At 42.9% G+C, this 23,625-nt stretch overlaps 1 protein-coding gene across 1 annotated transcript in view; it reads left to right on the plus strand.

Annotated features, from left to right (window-relative positions):
- The window catches only part of LOC132383523 (sodium-dependent lysophosphatidylcholine symporter 1-like), a 70,541-nt gene that overhangs the window by 32,677 nt on the left and 14,239 nt on the right, over positions 1 to 23,625 (plus strand). Inside the window, exons 8-13 of the mRNA XM_059954614.1 lie at positions 960 to 1,092; positions 4,225 to 4,303; positions 7,626 to 7,792; positions 7,948 to 8,038; positions 18,178 to 18,299; positions 20,544 to 20,627. Of these exons, the coding sequence (XP_059810597.1) occupies positions 960 to 1,092; positions 4,225 to 4,303; positions 7,626 to 7,792; positions 7,948 to 8,038; positions 18,178 to 18,299; positions 20,544 to 20,627 (676 nt within the window). The remainder of the gene's footprint in view (positions 1 to 959; positions 1,093 to 4,224; positions 4,304 to 7,625; positions 7,793 to 7,947; positions 8,039 to 18,177; positions 18,300 to 20,543; positions 20,628 to 23,625) is intronic.

Here is a 23,625-nt window from a genome sequence, read left to right on the forward strand (position 1 = left end):
GGATGTTCAGCTACAAGTAGAGCTATTTCTGGGTGAAATGCTTGGCGACATGGCAACTTGAGCAAGGTAGCTCAGAGGGGGCAATGAAAGGAGGCTGTAAACCCTGGAGGCGGCTGTGGGTGAAAATCCCCGAAAATCTGGCAGTTTCTGAGATACGCAAACCACTCCATCTGATATCAACAGTCTTTCCACAATCAAAGTCACTTGAATCTCATTTCTCCCCTATTCTGATGTTTCGGCTGAACAACAACTGATCCTCTTGACCATGTCTACATGCTTTTCTGCATTGTGTTGCTGCCACATGATTGGCTGATTAAATACTTGCATTAATGAGCAGTTGTGCTTAAAATGTGGCCGTTGACTTGAGTAACTTCTGTGTGTCTCCCAACCAATAAAATCCTCTTGACAATTGCTGCAGAGAGTTACAATAGTCACGGAAGGCAGTGTTTTGTAGGATGACAGGGTGGAGATACGCCTTTACCAAAGGAGAATTAAGGCGCTCCTTCTCCCCCCCTTAGCCTGCTGGTCTGCCTTGGGCAAGGTGTAGTACCTGCTTAGCAACGCCCCCCCCCCCCCACCATCATATCAAGGTCATGTGAAGCCATGGGATCAGGTGGTGGATGGTTGTATGAGCAGCCGGTGCAGATCACAAGTCCTGGTTACGTGACCACTGACGCCAGGCAGGCAATCTCTGAAGAGTATTGGTAATGGCTGGGGTCACCCGCCTTGTAAAGACACTGCCCAGAAGAAGGTGACGGCAAAGCACTTCTGCAGGAAAAATTTACCAAGAACAATCATGGTCATGGAAAGACCATGATCGGCCCGAACCAGGACAAAATGAACAAACATTGGTAAACGTACCACTCAGGATCTGAGCCAACAATAAAATATTAGTTCACTAGAACAGGAGGTAAGTTTTAATTGAAATAAAATAGTTTTTTTCATTGTTCTTTTTCCAGGATTGTTTGCTCTACACCATTTGCAGTAGTCTCTTATTTCCTCCTATGGTATGTGCCAGATGGAAACGTAACAGAGGTTGGAAAAATCTTTTGGTACCTGATCTTCTATTGCATGTTCCAGTCTCTGCAGACAGTAAGTACTTGATTATGGAGGCCACTTTAACTCAATCGTTCAGTGACAAGTGAATCAAAAAAATTAATTTGAACATAATTTACTTATTGAGATACAGCATAGAATAGGCCCTTCCAGCCCTTTGAGCTGCACCCAGCAAGCCTCCGATTTAATCCTAACCTAATCACGGGACAACTTACAATGACAAATTATCCTAGCAACTGGTACTTCTTTGCATTATGGGGAGAAACGCACACACTCCTTGCAGGTAGTGGCGTGATTTGAACCCTGGTCGCCAATAGGGTAAAGCCTCGTGCTAACCCCAGGTGGAATGTTATTCCAACTCTTCTGATAATCAGGCTGGGTTAAGGTTTTTCTGTGAACTGCAGAACACGCTGCAGAAAAAAAAATCTCAGCTCTCATCCATAAAAGTCACTCGATATATACTGGTGTCTGTTATTTAGGGGGGGTAAGGGGGAGGGGTGACAGACAGGCTGACCGATGCCATTTTTAAGGTTTCGCGCTCAGCATATATGAAGCTGAAACCGATCCAGTTTAATCCATTATTCAGCGTCAGAGTTATTCCACGGCTAATTCCAGAAATGCCAGTATGGATCTGAACATTCAGAACCCGCAGCATCATAATTTTTAACAAGAGTATGTGTCCAGACCTCATTTTCCCGAATGATTGGTCTGGCTGGCCACTTGTTATCTTTGGATTGCCGCCATGCAACTTTTGGGGAAATTACACCCATTTTTATGGGAAAACACATGATTCAGTGCTTCTGTGTGAATAATGTTTCCTGTTGTGAGAAAACAGCCTTGTCCAGACATTGAAAAAGCCTATTGGAGTGTCTTCTCCGGAAACAGCTCTCTTTACGTGGGTTAGGCGGATTGGTTTCATTTGCGGGAATATTTCACTAGTTCTTTAACGGCAACATCTTTGGTAAGTGCAAAGTTCATACCTGTCCCGGCGATCAATAATTTTGTTTGCATTACACCCCCTCCCTCCCCTCAATTTCTTTCTAACATTCAGCCCACAATGTTGTGACAAAGCAGCTCAAAAACAAATCAAAACCACCCACACACTAATCCCTCTTACCTACACCATGTCCATATCCCTCCATCCTCCTTACATCCATGTGCCTATCTGAATATCTCTTATGAGCCTCTAGTGTGTTTGCCTCTTCCAGCATACTACGCTCCAGGCACCCAGCACTCTCTGAGTAAAAAAAATCCTTATCCAAAGTTCAAGTTCATAGTAAAATTTATTATCAGAGTGCATACATGACAGCACATACAAACCTGAGATTCTTTTTCTGCAGGCGTACTTAGCAAATGGTCCTACGCCTTCCCAGCTTCAATGCACGTCCTCTGGATACCTCATGTGGTTATTCTGTGTTTGATATTTAATACAGCGACTCACTGGTGGCTGAGCCCAGCTCCGCAGTTTTCCATCACATATCAGCCTCTCTGTACTGTATACCAAATGAGTTGAATACAGACACTCACCTCAATTTAAAAACAGCTAGGACACCTCACTAGCAGAAACAAACTGTAGTGCAGTGTATTTTGCATGTAGCAAGTTCTCTCTTCAATTAATTTATGACTTTTAATGAGTATTGTTCAAGTCTCATTTGATTGCCCCCACAGCCCAGTACCACAGCTTCAGACCCCTTCCATAAGAATTAGGAGCAGAATCTGGCCCATCGATTCTACTCTGCCATTTCATCATGGCTGATCACTTTCTCTCTCAGCAGCCCCCCCCCCCCCCACCGTCTCCTGCCTTCTCCCCATATCACTTCATGTCCTGACTAATCAAGAAACTATCAGCCTCGGCCTTGAATGTGCCCAATATAGCCAGCCACCTGTGGCAACGAATTCCACAGATTCACCACTCTTTGGTTGAACAAACTCCTCCTCATCTCCGTTCTGAAAGGACGCCCCTCTATTCTGAGGCTGCGTCCTCTGTGCCAGTCTCGGCCATGTTCTCTTCCTGTTGTTGCCGTTGGGAAGAAGGTCCTCAGATCCCACACCACTGGGTTCAGGAACAGTTATTACCCTTCAGCCATCAGGCACCTAAACCAGTGCAGATAACTTCACTCACTTCAACACTGAATTGATTCCACAACCTATGGACTCAATTTCAAGGACTCTACAACACGTTCTCAGTATTAATTATTATATTTTGTCATCTTTTGCACATTGTCCATCTTTGTGTGTAGTTTTTCCTTGATACTGGTGTATTTCTCTGTATTGACTGTGAATGCCTGTAAGAAAATGAATCACATGATAGCACATGGTGACGTATGCAAATTTGAACTTTCATCTTTTGCGAATGCTGAAGGTTAGTGTTCCCCTAAGTTTTTTTTGACTTGTTTTCCCATGACGTGGTTCCATCACCTTAGTTCATCTTTATTTGTATTTTTGTCACCTGGTTGTAGGTGAGCTGGGCGCCACAGTAGTGTAGTGTGTAGTAGTGTAGCTATTACAGCTCAATGTGTCAGAGTTCAGAGTTCAATTGTGACATTATCTATGAAGCAGTCTGTAGGTCCTCTCCGTGGAATGCATGGATTTCCTCCGGGTGCTCCGGTTTCCTGCCACACCTCAAAGAGGTACCGATTAGTAGGTTAATTGGTCATTGTAAATTGTCCCATGATTACTTACTGCCCATTCTGCCACTGGCATTTAGGGCAGCAAGGTAGGTCCTCCGTCTCTGTCTGTCGGCCACCCAGGTGTAGAAGGATCCTTCATTGCTGTTTCTGTAACAGTTTTGTTTGACCAGTCAGGGTTGTTAGCCCTGAGCTGAACCCCCGATCCTGGAGGACCGGTGGACCACTCTTAGTCTGGCCTCTACCCTTTGACCTGCTTGGCGTGGGTGACCCTACCGAGGACCTGACTCTAGCCAACACAGCTCACCAAGTCATTGAGGCGCACAAGCCTCCTAACCAGTACAAGGCTGTGGTTCTCTTGGAGGGTCCCGTGATTAGGCTAGGGTTAAATAGGTGGTTGCTGGATGCTGCATCTCAAAGGGCCAGATGGGCCTTTTCTGCACTGTATCTCAAAATGTGACATCAAAATTCCAATGATTAAAAATCACCATATGTATAGTAGGCTTCTGTTTGTAAATAAATTACTCACTTTCTTTCCTAGTGCTTCCACGTTCCCTACTCTGCACTTACGATGTTCATAAGCACGGACCAGAAGGAAAGGGATTCTGCAACTGCCTATCGTGAGTAAACTGTTCCTGTGGGTTTTTGGTCGTTGAGTCAGACGCCTGCTGGTTTTCCTAACAGGGGTCTGATTCATTGGAGCATGTGTTTGTAACTGCAGCTAGTAATACCCACAAGAGACAACTTAGGAATCACTGAATCATTACAGTGTGGAAGGTAGGAATCTGATATGCTGAGTCCATTCTGTCTTTTAGTTTTGTTGTTTCATATGGCATGAGCTGGGGTTGGCTTAATCTTCGTCCACTGCTGCTCCAACATGGGTGGCTCTGAGTTGGCATCGCACCCACACAACCTCCACACAAACCTTACTAAAACTATCAAACTGTCAGGCTCTTGAACCAAAGGGGAGTTTCAGTTCAGTTGGCCCATCATTAAAATTATCCCACAACCAATGGACTCAATTTCAAGGAGTCGCATTGATTATTATGATTTCTTTCTTTTTGTATTTGCACAGTTTGTTGTCTTTTGCCCAAGTCCCCGCGGTCTTTCATAGATTCTGTTATGATTATTGTTCTATAGATTTAAGAAAATGAAATGCTTGTAAGAAAATGAATCTCAGTGTAATTTGATAATATATTAATTTTGAACTTTGCATCTATTTAGCACCCTTTCACTGATGATCATTTTCAATTCCTTTTTGAGAGACACCGTTTTAATTTAATTTCCCTTTTGTAAGCAGTAGGTTCCAGATGAGCCGATCTGCTGTAAAAGTAAAGAAAAATATGTTTTTTTACATAGACAATGCTCTTGTCGATCACTAGACCTTCCCACCAACTTGAACAGAATAACTTTGCATACTATTGAACCATGAGTTTGAATTTCCTCTCAGTGTTTATTCTCTTCCTGGTATTGATTTAACCAAATACCAGACTCTCTGGAGCACCTCAAGGTAAATCTCTCTGTTGCTTTTTACATAACTGATTGAGAAAATAAGTTGTGACTAAAACTGGTCGTACTTGCCCTATATCAACATCAGATTCCCACCTGTATTATCAACCACTTTTTCAGCCTGTCCTGCAAGGACTTGTATCCTCAGATATCTTGGTTCCTGAACCCGCTTTGGAATTCCATCCTGCGGACTATGTTGTCCTTTTATGCTTTTCTAACCAAAGTGACACCATATATTTCACTTCCTCTGATTTTGAGTCTGTAATCCAGCAACGTTCATAATTATTTTTAGCAAAAGTACACTATTCCAGAACGTATTTGTACTTAATGGTTTATTTTGAGGTAAGGATACAATTATCACTGCACTGTAGATCTTGCACTTCTCAGTTACTTTCCTGCAGATCTATGACATGGTTCTCCTGTTTTTTTTAATTGGTTGATTGATTGAAATGGAATAGGCCTTTCTGGCCTTTCAAGTTACACCACCCAACAATCCCCTGAATTAATCTTGGACTAATCATGGGACATCTTACAATGATCAATTAACCTACTAACTGGTATGTTTTTGGACTGTGGGAGGAAACCCACACATTCCACGAGGATATAAAAACCATACAGGCAGTGGCAGGTTTGAACCCGGGTCACCGGTACTGTAAAGCGTGGTGCTAACCTCTATCACGTTAGTTCATCTTTGTGTTTTTGTCCATTGGGTCATAGATGCATCAAAATTCCAATAATAAAAGTCACCATATGTTTATAAAGCTTCTGTTCATAAATAAATTACTTTTGTCGTCAAGGACATACAAACAGAAAGGTGCCGGAAAAGGGCCAGTAACATCATGAAGGATCCCACCCACCCTGCTCATGAACTGTCTGTCCCACTCCCATCAGGGAGGAGGCTACATAGCATTCATGACAGGTCCACCAGACTCACAAACAGTTACTTTCCCCAAGCAGTAAGGCTGATCAACACCCCCACCCACTAACTCTACCACTATATTATTTCCCATCAATCACCTTACGTACAACCCAGCATCACTTTATGGACATACAATCAATCGATGTATATAAACTATTTTATGCATTTATATTTATTGTGTGTGTTACTGTGTTCTTTATCTTTGTATTTTATTTTGGGCCTCATCGGATCCAGAGTAACAATTAATTTGACACTAAGTGATCTGGAATGTAATTCACCCATGTTCCCCATTCTACCCTCAGTCCATAGCCTGTAGTGTGAGGACTCCTGTAGTTTGCCTTTATCTCTAACCATATGGATACAGTATTTAATCACTTTGAGTAGCCGGCTGATTCAACATCTAAATAAAACAACGTACTTCATATAAAAATTAGGAATAGAGAAATTAAAAGCCAGCAGAATCCACAAGGGCATGATCCAATTATTTTAAAATCCTGGTTGTTCTCCTAAAAGTGCTTTCACTTCCTCCATGAGATGTGGAAATATTTTATATTCAGTGCTTCTGTTTTAATGCCAGTGGTTTTTGTGATGCATTTATTTCTAAGGCTAAAGTACTATTCTGGATTTTTAAAGGGCATTGGTGATGGCGGAGGTAAGGGTGTTGGGGTGCAGATAAGTCTCTACCAAAGGAGGTGTGAGGTGCTCCTCCCCTCTCCTAGCCTGCAGGTCACTCTTGGGAAAGGTGTAGCACCTGCTTAGTCCCCCGATCAGGGCCATGGGAGCAGGTGGTAGATGGTCGTATGGGCAGCTGGTGCATATCACAAGTCCTGATTATGCGACCACTGACGCCAGGCAGACAATCTCTGAAGAGTATTGATAATGGCTGGGGTCACCCGTCTTGTAAAGACACTGCCCAGAAGAAGTCAATGCTTAACCACTTTTTGTGGAAAAGCTTGCCAAGAATAACCATGGTCATGGAATGATCGTCTACATCATGCATCGCGTGCGAACTGGCGATAGTGAATGTTGTAACATGAACAAAGTCGCTGGAGAGACACCAAAGCTAGTGGATACAGAAGTGTTTTATTCAACCATGATGAGACACTCTTGGAGGTAGAGGCCTGTTCGACCCAATATTACATGGCATTTTACGTGCTAAAGATCAAAGGACAATTCTAGAGTTACAATATATCCACAACGCTTCCTTTGAATTGCATATAACTTTCACAATTGCTTCTTCACCCTCACACTCCAGACACACAAAATGAATGATGAACTAGTGTGCACAGCTTCAGGAAACTATTATCCAGGACTGCATTTTAAATTTAATCTACAATCCACATTCGGGTCTAAAGTTTGGTTGCTGAAGTAATTATTTTGCTATATATCCTAACTCCATAATACGACCTGACTGGGTACTCTAGAGAATTAATTGTGAGCAACCAGTCAGGTCTTGTATTCAGAGTGGGAGGGTGATGCTGTAAAGTTAGTGATTGGTGCGTCTTGCATTGCAGGTATGACAGTGGAGGTGCTGGGAACAGTCTTGGGAACAGCAATACAAGGCCAGATTGTTGGCGGAGCAGATTCTCCGTGTATTCATAAAAATGACATTAACAGCTCAATATCTAGAATTGACATCAATAGCACTCAGTACAACTCCAACACTTCCATCACCCAATTGGTACGTACTCATGGTTTTGATTTTTAAATTTCAGTTGAAATTGATGCCATTTTGTTTCAAATTTGTATGTGTACAAAGCAGAAACTTGAATTACATTTCTTATTGCCTTTCTGGAATATTCCATGACTGATGTGTACACATTGTCCCTTGTGCAGAAAAGAGCCTACATGGTGGCAGCTGGAGTCATTGGTGGTGTGTACATTCTGTGTGCCATTATCTTATTTGCTGGAGTCCAGGAAAAAGATGGTAATTATTGCCTGTTTATAAATAGAAACATATTGTCGCTATAGTGAAACAGAAGAAGTAGATTTTTGCATTTGTATTTCAAAGTGAAATTCCACTACATACAGCCACAGACACTTTACATTCCATCAGCAGCTGTGGGTTTAAGTGCACGGCAGGGACAAATCTCTGGATAGACTTTCCTACGTGCTGTGTGGAGTTATAGACTTGGAGCTGCGATTTTTTTCAAATGAAGTTGGACTGCGGCCCTGCTCATTTCCATATGCAAATTTAATAAAGGATTGGAAATGATGAGCACACGAGATTATGCAGATGCTGGAAAACTTGAGCAACACACACGCACACACAGTGCTGGGGGATCTCAGCAGGTCAGGCAGTATCTATGTGCTGTTGTCCATTATGCCGCCAGCATTTAGGAGAGCAATGAAGGCCCTCTATCTCTGGTACTGTTCAGGGCTTCCTTCACTGTGTCAGTAGCTAACTCTCGAGGCAGCATCTATGGAGGGAAATATAGTTAATGTATCAGGCCAAGACCCTTCATCAGGACTGGAAAGGAAGGGGGTCCTCTCTGGCTTCCATCACCACCTTTTCCAGCCCTGATGCAGGGTCTTGGCCTGACATGTCGACTGTTTAATCCTCCCCATAGATGCTGAGTTCCTGCAGCACTTTTGCATGTGTTAACCAAGGGCAGGGTCATTATCTCAGATCTCCAGCCCACCTATTTAGTGTATTCAAATTTAAGGTTATAATTATGTTGATGGGTGTGGAACCTCTCTGTGGGTGGCCCACAAGACCAACTACCTCACAACACCAATTACAGAACTATTTTCCTAACTGTAAGGTGCTTACAGTGGGCTGCATTTGTTAAAGATGCTACTCAGTCGCTGTGCTTTTATATAGAAGGATACTACTGAATGGAAGAGAGGTGCTGACAGTAATGTTGGGGAGACTGCTTTTCCCAGAGTGTAGGGAATCTGTGGAATTCTTTTAGGAAGCATCAGAGGCTTCCTTGTTAAATATATTTATGACACGGTTAGATAGATTGTTACATAGCAGGGAAGTTCAGGGTTACAGGGAAAAGGCAGGTAGGTGGACCTGAGCCTGCAGCCAGGTCAGTCATGATGTTATTGAATGTCGGCACAGTCTCAATGGGCCAGAATGCCGACTACTGTTTCTACTTCTTGTGTTCTTATCAACTACTTATAGATTTGTAATTCACTAGTAAGCCTCCAGGACTAGGCAGTGGAGTTCCCAACCTGGGGTCCATGGACCCCTTGTGTAATGGTGTTGGTCCATGGATCAAACAGGTTGGAAACCCCTGATTTAAAGGCTTGTTTTTTTTTTCTTCCTTTCTAATATTCTTTGCCATTATGATTTTTTTTCTTCCTGCCTGTCCACTCCTCTGAATCTGAATGGCATCAAGTTAGGAAAAGGGGAAGTACAACGAGATCTAGGTGTCCTTGTTCATCAGTCAATGAAAGCAAGCATGCAGGTACAGCAGGCAGTGAAGAAAGCTAATGGCATGTTGGCCTTCATAACAAGGGGAGTTGAGTATAGGAACAAAGAGGTCCTTCTGCAGTTGTACAGGGCCCTGGTGAGACCACACCAGGAGTATTGTGTTCAGTTTTGGTCTCCAAATTTGAGGAAGGACATTCTTGCTATTGAGGGAGTGCAGCGTAGGTTCACGAGGTTGATTCCAGGGATGTCAGGACTGTCATATGTTGAAAGATTGGAGCGACTGGGCTTGTATACACTGGAATTTAGAAGGATGAGAGGGGATCTGATTGAAACATATAAGATTATTAAGGGATTGAACATGCTAGAGGCAGGAAACATGTTCCTGATGTTGGGGGAGTCCAGAACCAGAGGCCACAGTTTAAGAATAAGGGATAGGCCATTTAGAACGGAGTTCAGGAAAAACTTTTTCACCCAGGGAGTTGTGGATCTATGGAATGCTCTGCCTCAGAAGGCAGTGGAGGCCAGTTCTCTGGATGCTTTCAAGAAAGAGTTAGATAGAGCTCTTAAAGATAGCAGAGTCAAGGGATATGGGGAGAGGGCAGGAACGGGGTACTGATTGTGGATCATCAGCTATGATCACATTGAATGGTGGTGCTGGCTCGAAAGGCTGAATGGCCTACTCCTACAGCCATTGTCTATTGTCAATAGACCCACCTTTCACCCCCAGCCCCCGTTAATCTCTCTCTCCCCTCCACCACCCTTCCACTTTCCTTCACCAATCAACTCCCTTCCTTTGAGTACTTGTGATCCCTGCTGGCTCCATTCAACCATAATCAAGAATATCTAAAAGGTATTCTGAAATCTCCATGGCACGTTTGTATAAGTCAGCAGAACATGTTCCTTGGGGTGCAGATCTCGGACAATCTCACCTGGTACACCACTGGGATTGTGAAACGAGCCCAGCAGAGATTGCACTTTCTGAGGAAGCTTAAACAGGCATCATTCCCCACTAATATCTTAACTACATTCTACACGGTACATCATTAAAGACCCCTCACACCCTCTCCATGAACTGTTTGTTCTTCTGCCATCAGGTAAACGTTACAGGAGCATCAAAACTAAAACCACAAGGCTACTAAACAGCTTCCTCCCACAGGCAGTCAGACTGCTAAATAGCTGCTCTACCTGACTCTGCTTTGGACACTTTTAACTTGCACTGGACACTTATAACTTGTTTTTAACTGACATGTGGCTGTTGTGTTTTACTATTTATTGTTATGTCTATTATTTACTGTTGCGTTTGTTATGTTATGATTGCACCGCTCCTGGGAAACGCTGTCTCATTCTGCCCTGCAGACCTGACGTACGGTTAGAATGACAGTAAAGTTTTTGAATCTTGAATCTTAAAGATGTACAACTGCTGCTTCAGAGGCCCCTTGTGTAAGGAAGTAAAAGAGCACCAAAGATGCAGGTATAAATACTCAGAAAAGCTGGCTGCATCTGTGTAGTGTTAACTTGCCTGGTTGGTGGTCTTTCATGTACAGTTGGAATGAATGGCGAGCAGAAGTAACAGGGATGATAAACATGTAGGCTTGAATCCTACGTAGTCATGACCTGCCAAATGGCTGCCTCCATTGCTGTAAGCTTCAGTGATTCAGAGGAAGAATCTTGAGTTCAGTTCATTGGGCACAGAGAGTCACTGCAGTTAGTTCTCACTCTGTCTCTCATAACTCTCTTCGGAATGAAAATCCCCAGTGAGGTTAAAGCAGCAAGCGGAGCGCTGGAAGAACTCTGCAGGTGATCGGCCCATGGAAGAGGGAAGAGTGGATGTGATAAGGAGATGGAGGAGGAAAGAGTGGAGATAATAGGCTGATGGAGGAGTGAATGTGATAGGCTGATGGAGGAAAGAAGAGTGGATGTGATAGGCTGATGGAGGAAGGAAGAGTGGATGTGATAGGCCAATGGAGGAGGAAGTGGTGACAGAGACTGGGTGATGATAGGTGGGGACACCAAAACCTGCAGATGTTGGAATCTGACAGAAAGGAAGCTGGAACATGGAATCAAATAATGGAGGTGGCATGGGCAGATGGGTCCAGTGTGGTTGATGGGCAAAGAAGGGGTGAGAGCTGGGGCCTGTGGGGGAGAAAATTTGGTGGTTCAGGAAGAGAAAAAATGGGTAAAGGTAAAGATCTTCCCAAAGATTGATTTTAGTTGTCACATGGGTTACTGAGTGCAGATACATCCTTCCCTCTGCTTGCCTGCAGGTCACCCTTGGGCAAGGTGTAGCACCTGCTTAGCCCCCAATCATGGTCACATGAAGCCATGGGAGCAGGTGGTGGATGGTCATATGAGCAACTGGTGCACATCCCAAGTCCTGGTTATGTGACCACTGACACCAGGCAGATAATCTATGAAGAATATTGATGTTGTGAAGACACTGCCCAGAAGAAGGCAATGGCAAAGCACTTCTATAGAAAAACTTGCCAAGAACTGCCATGGTTATGGGAACATGTTCACCTGCATCGCATAAAGATGACAATAATAGCATCAAAACATTGAGAAAGGTACAATGACGTGTGCCAAGGATCTGCTGGACTTCCCGCCGGCGTCACCACACTCCCAGAGTCAACAGAGCATGCTCACAGCCTACTAACTCCAACTCACAAGTTGTTGGAATGTGGGAGGAAACCAGATCACCCAGAGGAAATCCACATGGTCACGGAGAGAGACAGCAGCAGGAAGTGAATCCCAGTCTTATAGCTGGCACTGTCAAGTGCGCTGCTAACTACCAGACTACCGTACCACCCCACGGGGTAGGGGGGGATCCCAGCATCTGCAGTCTCTTGTATCTCCAATGCGGAGCTGCTGAGATAGAAAGATTTGGATTATTTTCAAACATGCCCAACGTTGATGCCCAGCTGTAGCCTGTGGTGAAATTGTTTTCACTATGAGTAAAAATGTGGATTGGTCAATCATAACTTCTCAGTTCTAGCTCTGTCAGCATTATAATTGGAGTGGAGTGTTCTGATCTCAGCTGCTGGCTGGTGACAGTGAAGGATGCATTCCTGAATAGGACCATTCAGCCCATAGTGTCCATGCTAGAACATCAGGCTCAAACCACCAGGTTCAAGAACAGTTACTACCCCTCAACCATCAGGCTCTTGAATAAAAGGCAATAACTACACTCACTTGTCCCATCATTGAAATGTTCCCACAATCAGCAATCTCTGTTTATCTCATTATTTCACGTTCTCATTATTTATTGCTATTTGTTTATATTTGTATTTGCACGGTTTGTTGTCTTCTGCACTCTAGTTGATCTTTCATTGATCCTGGTATAGTTACTATTCTATAGGTTTGCTGAGTATGCTCACAGGAAAATTAATCTCAGTGTCGTATATGGGGACGTATGTGCTCTTTGATAATGGTACTGACCTGGAATTTTAGTACTTTGAAAGAGGTTGGAAACATCCTAGTCACCTGCTATTCCCTCTCCTACTTCAGGAGTGAATCCAACTCTTGTGTAACAACATCCGTGACGTTCTGCAAGGTTGAAAATGAGACTGCAGTAGTTTTCATTCAGTAACTTTGGTTCCTGGACATGGTGACAGTCCTTTTGAATTCTTTGGTGAAGACATGGAGTTCTATTTCCTTCCAAAATGAACACAGACTGTTCAATTCCTGATACTTGAGCAGCGTTGATCAAGGCAACATAAAACATTTCTCCTCACGTGGTTCTCCTTAATTCTTACTTCAGTTGGTCAACAGACTTAGCTTTCAAGGAAAATTGCAAGGTAACTGTTCATATAAAAATGTGACACTGTCTTGTACAAAAGATTAAAGAAGCAGAAAGAGTACAACTCCTTCAGCATTCGGACCACTCCTGAAAGAGGACAACCACGTTGAGTCTTGTGCAGCTTAATTTGGTACCCACTGCAAAGCCTGGGATGTACACTGAGCTAAAGAAGCTTCCCTTCTTTATTTCAAAATGAAGAACAAAATGGATGCTGTTGGACGTGATCCCACCAGAATTGTTCCCAGACAGCCCAATTTTCTGAGTTAATGGTATGAAGAAAATCTGAACATGAGATTCTGCAAGTGCCTGAAATCTAGGACATCACGCACAAAATGTTGGAGGAACTCAGAAGGTCAAATTGCATCTATGGAAATTAATAAGCAGTCGCTGTTTTGGGCCGAGGCCCCTTTCTCAGGACTGATTAAGGGTCTCAGCCCGAAGCATTGACGATTTATTTTTCCTGCCTTATAGTTTGTTCACATCCAAATTCATGAAAGACTTTTTTGTAGCTGCTACTGTGTACTTGGCACAAAGTTCGAAGTACATTTATTATCAAAGTACATATATGTCATCATACACAACCCTGGGATTCATTTTCCTGCAGGCACACTCAACAAATCCATTAACCATAATAGAATCAGTGAAAGACTGCATCCAGCAGGGTGGACAACCAGTGTGCAAATGACGACAAACTGTGCAAATATAAAAGGATAGAAAAAAAGGGCAATAATAATAAATAAATAAGCAAGAGATATCGAGAACATGAGATGAAGAGTCCTTGAAAGTGATCCATGGGTTCTGGGAGCCGTCCAGTGATGGGGTAAGCGAAGTTGTCCCCTCTGGTTCAGGAGCCCAATAGTTGTGGGGTATTAACTGTTTCTAAACCTGGTGGTGTGAGTCCTGAGGCTTCTGTACCTTCTTCCTGAGGGCAGCAACAAGAAGCGAGCACGACCTGTGTGGTTGGAGTCCCTGATAATGGATGCTGTGACAATGCTCCATGTAGATGGGACCCTTGCTGGGAAGGACTTTACCCGTGATAGACTGGGCTATATCCACTACTGTTCTGTGGGGTTTTCCATTCAAAGGCATTGATGTTTCTATACCAGACACGGCAAAAGGTGATGCAGTTCGAGTGGCTATTTGGGGTCTAATTCAGTTCAGTGATATTGGCACTGCATGGGGAACCCGTAGGCTCAACATGGCAGTTCCTGAATTGGTATCCGGGGCATAATTTAGTCTGAGAAGGTACTTGCCGTGCCAGGAACACTTATATATTAATACTTTTAATAAAGAAGAACTAGTCAAATAAAGCATAGGTTCTATATGTTATTTGACTGGGTATTCTTTATTATAAGTATGACACTGTAGAACATTGTCAGTGAAGGTTACAAGTGCCGCGCTGTCACCGTACACGTTGTTGCTATTTCTATCTGAAACAAAAATACGATGTTATTGTTTGCCCTCGCAACTGATATTTTCTTGGTTGTTGAGACAGGACTGAGCAAGTAGCTAAATGGTTCCACTTCCTCTTGTCCTGAACTTCAAAACATCAAACAGGACTTGTGAGTGAGGTCTAGGAGCAGGATCAGATCGCCCGGCCCGTCTAGTCTGCTCAGCCGTTCAGTCAGGGGCGACTGCAGAATCTTTGTTTCTGGCTGCTCTCAATAGGCTCAGGGCCTCAAGCCGCAGGGCTTCCTGCTGTACAGCCGCCAGGGGAGAGGCGTCTGAGCCCGTGCACACCACTTGGGGAGAGGCATGGTGCAGTTTGATCTACTGAAGATTTCACATGGACTGAAGGGTCTGGACTGCATACATATGTATTTGTGTGGTTGTGTTTTCACTGTTAGTCTGTATGCGCAAGGACTGGCCCTCAAGTTGCGGTGTCGCCTGTCGGAGGATACTGCGGGCAACAAATAATCTCGGTGGGCTGTCGGGTCTGGACTATATTCATGCATATTCTGTGTCGTTGTATTAGTAACCCAAATGGGTTTTTTGTCTTGTATGTGCGAGGACTGGGCCTCAAGCTGCAGGGTTGTCGGTGGGGGGTGGGGGGGGGGCACATTGGGAACCTTTAATTCCATGATTGTGATACTATGTGTGACTGAACCCAACAACCTGCACTTTAAGTTTACCCAGTGACTTGGCCTCCACAGCCGTCTGTGGCAATGAATTCCACAGACTCGCCGTTCACTGGCTGAGTACAGGAAGGTAGCAGAGCAAGTGGCTGACCCTGACAGCACGTTAGCCAAGAGTTTTGGTGTTTTACTGAGAAACATGTCGATAAGATTCTTACAACACATCACAGATTACAATCATTTCAGCTATTGTTTCGATAAACAAATCATTCTTCCAGGAAAGGAAAGAGATGAAACAAGCAGCTAATTTCAATAAGCCTTGTGCTCTTATCACAATGGGATTCCAGAATGTCAAGCTCTTTTCTCTGTGTAATGTCAGTCCCCTTTTCTACCCCAACAGGAACCTGTCTATATTCTGGAACAGTTTCAAAGACCTGAGGCATTACTTTTTATCAGAATAAATATGGTAGTAATTTGCATTAGGATAGAAATTAAATTTTTTACTTTGAATATGTTGCAAATTGTTCTGGGGGCTGTTTTGTAATGGGTTAATTCCTTCATTCAAAACCAGAATCAGGTTTAATATCACCAGCGTATGTCATGAAATTTGTTGTCTTTGTGGCAGCAGTACAATGTAATATAATAATGTAGGAAAAAACTGTGAATTATAGTAAGTATATACAGTATACTAAATAGTTAAATAGATAGTGCAAAAGTAGTGAAGTTGAGGCAGAGAACCATCGGCAACATGACCGAGGCAGCAGAGAAAGCCTCAAGATGGCTCTGGATGAGGAGAGCAAGTCGATGGGGATCTGCAGCACCTGCTTGATCAACCCTGGCTGGGCCACCTGGGTGAGGGTGTCTGACGTTGAAAGACCTGAAGCACCTAATGACCTCAGGTGGCATCACTGATTATGTGTTCAGAGCATCATGGGATGTATTTTTCAAAAAATAATAAATATTTAAATTAAATAAATAGTGCAAAAGTAGAAATACAAAAAGTAGTGAGATAGTGTTAATGGGTTCAATGTCCATCCAGAAATTGGATAGCAGAGGGGAAAAATGATTCACTGTTCCTGAATGATTGAGTGTGTGCCTTCAGAACGAGGCATCAAATGGGTGTTGGGGGTCTTTAAAGATGAACGCTGACATTGCTCCTTGAAGATACTATGGAGGCTAGTGCCCATGATGGAGCTGACTAGTGACTAATGACATTCAAAGCAGTTAGTGCATCAGAACACTAACTTGTAATTATTTCCATAGTAAAGTTTCAGCGGTGAATTATTTGCAGCTGTCCAGTAACGTGAATATTATTGAAAATCTCAAGTACCTAAAGGCTTGTTCCAGCAACTTCTTCCATTTCTGAACAAACCAAAGGTTGACCCTGCTGTCACAGACTCCTTCATGTTGATCTATTGTAGAAAGGAGAGCTGGGTTTTTACAAAGAGCTAATGTGCTGAGCTACATCTCTCCTGTTGTCTGCTTTGGGAATTGACCACCATAAAGATCGTTTTCCTCCTGGGCGCGGCAACTCAGCGATTATGTTGCCAAGCGTTATAATTGCCTCCATCAATTTCAGAGACGTCATCGTACCTAGCCACACTTTGGTCATCTTTCATATTCCTTAAAGAACCCATGTTTACCGGGATCCAGAAGTTACCAAGGGTGCTTTTATTGTAAGCTGTTCATAGTAATTGGCAAAGAAGGTGCAACTTGAATGGATTGTATATTATGAGCATTCATATAGAGGAATCTGCTTTCCATTGCAGAGGAATGAACACGCGTCTGCAATGGAAACTAGGGCTCTTGTAGCGAATACTTGTTTTCGCATCTAGCATCGTGGAAGGGAAGTGGATTACTTTTCCCACTGCCTTCATATTTTGAAGTAATTTATTATCAAAGTATGTATATGTCACTGAATACTGGCTGGAGATTCATTCTCTTGCAGGCATTCACAGTAGAACAAAGAAATACAACATAGTCAGCGGGAAAACAAAATCAACATGCAAGGACTGGGAGGCAACCAATGTGCAAACTTTTAAAGTATAATAATTTTAAAAATTAAGAGGTGATATTAGACCATAAGAGATAAGATCTTAATTAGGCCATTCAGCCCATCAAGTCTGCACCACCATTTCATCGTGGCTGATCCTGTCAACCCCATCCTTCTGCTGTCTCGCCGTCAGTGAGCTGGCCTCCTCAACGAGTTCCAGAGATTCACCACCCTCTGGCTGAAGAAATTCCTCCTCATCTCCATTCTAAGTGGATATCCTTCTATTTCTGAGGTTGTATCCTCTGGTCTTAGACTCCCCCACCATAGGGACATCCTTTCTGCATCCACTCTGTCAAGGCTTTTCAACATCCGATAGGTTTCATTGAGGTCACCCCTCATTCTTCCAAGTTCCAGTAAGTACAGGCCCAGAGCCATCAAACACTCCTCAAACGTTAAACCTTTCAATCACGGAATCATCCTCATGAACCTCCTTTGAACCCTCTCGAATGTCACCACATCGTTTCTTAGATGAAGGGCCCAAAGCTGCTCACAATACTCCAGATGAGGCCTCACCTGCACCTTATAAAGCCTTAATCCTTAATTTTATATTCTGAAGATCTGGCAAATAAATAGCACTGAGTTGAAGATGGCAAAGATAAAGGGAACAAGCCATGTGAATGAGGAATCCAAACCTTAGATCAAGTGAGAATCTGGAGCATGAAGTAAAGAAAGTGAAGTTGCAGTGGGGCCTGAATAAAGGCGGGACATGGTTCACTCAAGTTAGTTCTGACTCATTTTCACTTTTTCCTATTGAATCCAGATCGGCATAACAAAAAGGCACAGAAACCATTCTCCTTTTGGAAAGGACTAAAACTTGTCATGAGCTATGGACCTTATGTGAAATTGATCATTGGCTTCCTGTTTACCTCATTAGCTTTTATGGTAAGAATATTATTTTTGAATGGAATGTCCTCAGTTATCTTTCTAATGTCATTTGGTGCAGATTGTATTCAACACTCACAGTACAGACCAAAGCCTTAAAGATCCCAGCCTTTTTTTTTAATGCCATGGATCCCTACCATTAACCAAGGAGTACATGGACCCCCAGCTGGGAGCCCCTGATCTAAAAATGTCAACTTTATTTGTCACATGTATGTATATCGAAATAGACAGTGAAGTGTGTAATATTTTGTGGCAGTGACCAACACGGTCCATATATGTGCTGGGGGCAGCCAACAAGTGTCACCGTGCCTCTGGCACCAACAAAGCATGCCCACAACTCATTAGCCCTTACTGACTCGTACCCCTTTGGAAGGTGGGAAGAAATCAGAGAGCCCGGAGAACCCCGAGGAGAGATTTGAGCAGTGAATCAATAAAGAAAATCAAAACCTTACGGAATTGGACTTCAGGTTGTAAATTTTCAGTGGTAGTTGGACGTTACATTGTGAAACGGTATTCAGATGTGTAATAAACAGAATCTAGGACTTTAAGTGGAGGACACGTGTGAGCTTGACAACTGAGCTCTGTGCTCAGCAAGCGCAGGAGTTGTAAACCATATTCCCTCTAATTTTTTTAACAGTTGTGTAGGCCAGCCATTGCTCTGAGCTGGAAATTTTTACATGACCTGAAAATTACACGACACTGCAGAAGTTTTTTTTATATATGTACTATGAAGACACAAGGCACAACTCACAACACAAGTAAACAATGTCAGGCAGTCAGAGCCGCTGACAATCACAATGGCAAAAGTAAAATGTTTTGACTAGATGGTGTTGGCATCTAGCAGACCAGCAGTTTATTAACAATATTCTATTGACTTCCATTCTGGGTTTACTGTTACAATTTGGAGCAGTGTTGTAACTTGAAACACTGGCAATGTAAATACATTGAAGCCCTAAATTGCTTCAAAATAAAGGTTTTGGTACATTTATTATTTAGAAAATTAATGGATAATATTCTTTAACACAATTAATTACAGGGTATTTCACAATTAAATTAACATTGATCTCAAAATTTTATATGCATCATTCCAAAGTGATACAAAAGAAAATTCTGGCTGCATTGTAACAAAGGCTATGTGCACGGGAGCATTTACAGTGCGGCCGTGCATCTGTGCTGCTTAGAGGGAATAGCGGTTGTAAATATCCTGGTCAGATGTGAGAAGTGGAATGGGGTCAGATGTGGGACTTATTCCTGGCTGGGGACGGGGAGAAGCAAAGACTGTAGATCAGGATTCCTTAATGCTTAGCTCATCCAGGGTTCCTTGTCACACAAGGAGTCTGGTGGGTTTGAGGCAAGTAAGAGAGCGGGAGAGGAAAACCTGGTCTGCGTTTGAACACTCAAACTGCCTATCACTTACTTATATCAAACCTTATAGACATGTGGATGCACAATTTTAGCAATTTGATTCTCTATTTCTTAGCAATGCAGTGCTGAATAGGCCTCTCTGGCCCTTTGAGACATGCCACCCCAACATCCCCTAACCTAATCAGGGAACAATTTTACTATGACCTATTAGCCAACCCCTTTCGTCTTTGGACTGTGGGAGGGAACCAGAGGACCCTGAGAAAATCCACACTTTTCGTGGGGAGGATGTACCAAGACTGCTTGCACAGGACACCAGAATTGAACTCCAAACTCCAGAGTGTTCTAAGCTGTCATGGCATTGTGCCGACCGCTACACTACCATGGCACCCATTAGGAGAGGTGTCCAGTTTGGACTGTCGTGATCATTAGTTCCAGAATCTGAACAATCAGAAGATGCAGATGGATTAGTGGCGATAAGTTTGACACCCCATTTGTTCTGATTTTGTAGGATATTCCGGAAACTGTAAGTACTCAAGATCAGTAGCACAAATCGTTATATGTAAGGTGAATTATGACCATTCTTGGCTGTTCCGTTTTAACTAATCTGCAATTGCAATAACTCTTCATTGAAATGAACAGGTAGATCCTCTCAAAAACTGTACGAGAAGCAAAGATATCTAGGTTTTGCCTGGCAAATGATGGTGTTGTGTTTGGTTGCGGAAGTGAAGGTGAGAGGAAAATGGGTGATTTGAAATTACAGCTTCTGCCAATGTTTGATCCTCCTCAAAGGAATATAATGCTTAAGAGCCTTGTTTTAATGTTCTATATCGTAATTTGTAGCAAGCTATTGTTTTACCAAAAAAAATGTTCTTCTTTTAGTTGCTGGAAGGAAATTATGCGCTGTACTGTTCCTACACTCTGGGATTCCCAAATGACTTCCAGAATATTCTGCTCGTTATCATGGTAAGAGTTACAGTCCATAGTTATGTGCAGGAAGGAAATAAATGATGTAAGCAGTTAAAGACTATAATACACTAATCCCAGATGCAAATTTTTTAATGGAAACCATGTCAGGGGTGCAGTCATGTCACAATTTTCTTTGAGTTGTATCCAACATCAAGCTTCTTGCCTCCAGGGAGTTTCACTCACCTCAGAATAATATAGATGGTGACTATCCTGCAGCACTTGTGGTCAGTGAAAATCACAAGGTCACTGACTTATATCTTAGCTGGAACCAAAATGAGAAGAACAAATAACTTCCCAGTGGCCACACATTTTAAACCCAATTCCCTTTCCCGTTCTGACATGTTGATCTGTGGCCTTCTCTAGTGCCGCGATGAGGCCACTCCTTATGTTCGTCTGGGAAGGCCTCTAACCTGATGAAGATCGATTTGCCCTTCCACTATACGTGCAGCTTCCCCTCCAAGCTCTCATGCCATCCCCACCTGGAAGCGCATCTTCATTGCTGCGTCAAAATCGCAACCCACCCCCCCCCCCCCCACCATGATATATGGTATCCCAAATAAATGAAAGGCTGTCCTTTAAGAATCATCCCAAATAAGTGGCTGCCCCTAAATAACTGATGGCCCAATTAACCAGAGTCCACTGTGCATTGAAAGATATAGTGAAATGGCTAACAACTGGATGTGCTAGAGGCAGCACTGAAAAGTCGCCACACAACATAGCATGCCCATAATCTTCAGCAGAGCAACAACAGAAAAACAAAACAACCCCTTTCCCATCCCTCCCTCCCACCCACCAGGGAAACAGCTTTATCCTGGTCTTTGCCCATCAAGAAAGTAAATATAATAAAATGTTTTTTCAGAGAGTGGTTTGCACTGGAGGGAATCGCCTGTTAAAGTTACTGTATGAAGTGGAAACCGTCCCTCAGATGTGACAAGCAACGTTGTTTGAAAAGGCTTTATCGATCTGTGCATTTGTTCTCCGAAGTGCCCCTTGGTATACTGTGCTTCCATCGGGTTTTTTTTGTGTGTGAGACGGTGAGTCTCCTGTAGGAAGAGCACCTCCTTCCAATCCCTGCGCAAAAACTCATGGAGAACACGGCCAGCATTGGCTCTTTTGGAGCCAGGCCCTGCAACTCAGAGATCAGAAAAGTTGAAAGTGATAGGAGGGCCAGGGAAGGCTCCATTTGGGAAACTCAGCCCCAGCTTTCGGAGCCCGTTCCTGTGGATATGAATCACCCCAGGGTTGATACATAGACTCGAAAGCAGAAAAATATCCTCAACACAAGAGGAGCTTTATCCAGTTTTTTTTTGTTAAAAGCAGCTGCCAGCTACTTCATCACCGTTACTTACACAGCAGAGAAAAATGCATAGACACCAAGTATTGCTTCATTAGTCTTTTAACCCACAGGGCCAAGCAAATGTCCATAATTACTAAATGTGTTTGAGTACTATAAGATCATACTGAGCAACTTCGCATTGGCAAAACCCATTCCTTTTGGTCATAACTAGAAGCATCTGTACTGAGCAGATAGTAGAGAGCATGTGGGTGTTCTTGATCTGAACAGAGGTGCCTTTGTTCGGCTGTTTCTCAGGCAGTGTGATATAGAGATGCATATGTATTTTGTTATGCAAACCCCACTGAGTGAGAGACACTTTCTTCAGTAAACATAAAGGTTTCAAAAGTGTCTGATGAAATTCCAAGTTGAATAAAAGGTCCCTGGAGTTCATTCAAATTCAGAGCAAGGGACACTGAGTTGGGGGGCGGGGGCTGCTTGCCCTTGGAGTGCATGAATATTTGTGCCTATGGTCTTTGGGGGAAGCTTCCCTTTTCAGCCCTCCTCCAGTATTCTGATCTTCATTATCATTTCTCAGAGGCAGAGGTTTTATAATGGGTCAGTTCACACGCAACGCATTTTGGAAAGGAGAAGCCATTTCTCAAAGGGCCTTTTACAGATAAGTGTGCATTTGCTTAAACCCACAATGTGACTGTCAGACCAGGATTGTTGCAGGTTGTGGGAGGATTGGGAGACTGGTGGGGAGGAGGCTGTGCCCCCTTTTGAATACAGCAGGTTTGTCCCTTTTTGAAACGCATTTCACTGAAACCAAGGAATGTGATTCTGGCAGTGATTGTACTAAGACATGGTGCAAAGACATTGGTCATGGGAAACAGGAGAAAATTGTACTGAACACATTAAGGTTTTGCTGTTCAAATGATCACCAGCCTGAAGAGAAAATTAGGTTTTTATTTTAAACAGAGCCATATTTATTCATTCAAGATTCATTAATTTTCAAAGAATGTATAAATTACTCAACCTTGACATTTGTTTGCTCACCGGTAGCCACAAAGCAAGGAACTTGAAAGAACCCAATTAAAGAAAAAAAGTAAAAGACCAATACTCAATACTCAAGAGAAAGGAAAAAATTTATATAAATCCTGCAAAAAATTGAGGTGAGCAACAACGTTACGAACCAAAAATTGAGTCCTCAGGTCCAAATCCCAGAGTAGGCCCAAAACCTTGCTCATCATATTAGCAGGCACAGAATATTAAAACTACTGAGATCGCTACATTATTTAGAAAGGTTTATAGCAATTTATTATGGGTACAATCTTTTCTAATGGTGCTAAGGACAGTTTAAATAATCCAGTTATGGTTACTCTGTCAAATACACAAACAGCTTGACTGGAGGTTGTGTTGGCAGCATGTGACGGGCTCAGATGGTATAGAATGTTAGGCATTCCCACTAAATATAATCATGGCCCTGAATGGAGTGTGTTATTTTCAAAAGCCAGAATTGACATACTACATTTATACATCCTGACATTTTGTTTTCCCCAATGATAATTTGGTCAGAAATAGAAATTAAAGAGCCCTTTATCTGTTTGGAGAGAGCCATTTCACTTTTGAGCTGAATGTGAGAATAGTGCTCTTGCACATCAGAATCAGAGTCTTTTACTGCCAGTATGTGAAACATAAGGCCATTAAACACAGAAGCAG

Source organism: Hypanus sabinus, chromosome 30 (genome assembly GCF_030144855.1).
Source record: "Hypanus sabinus isolate sHypSab1 chromosome 30, sHypSab1.hap1, whole genome shotgun sequence".
Classification (NCBI taxonomy): domain Eukaryota; kingdom Metazoa; phylum Chordata; class Chondrichthyes; order Myliobatiformes; family Dasyatidae; genus Hypanus; species Hypanus sabinus.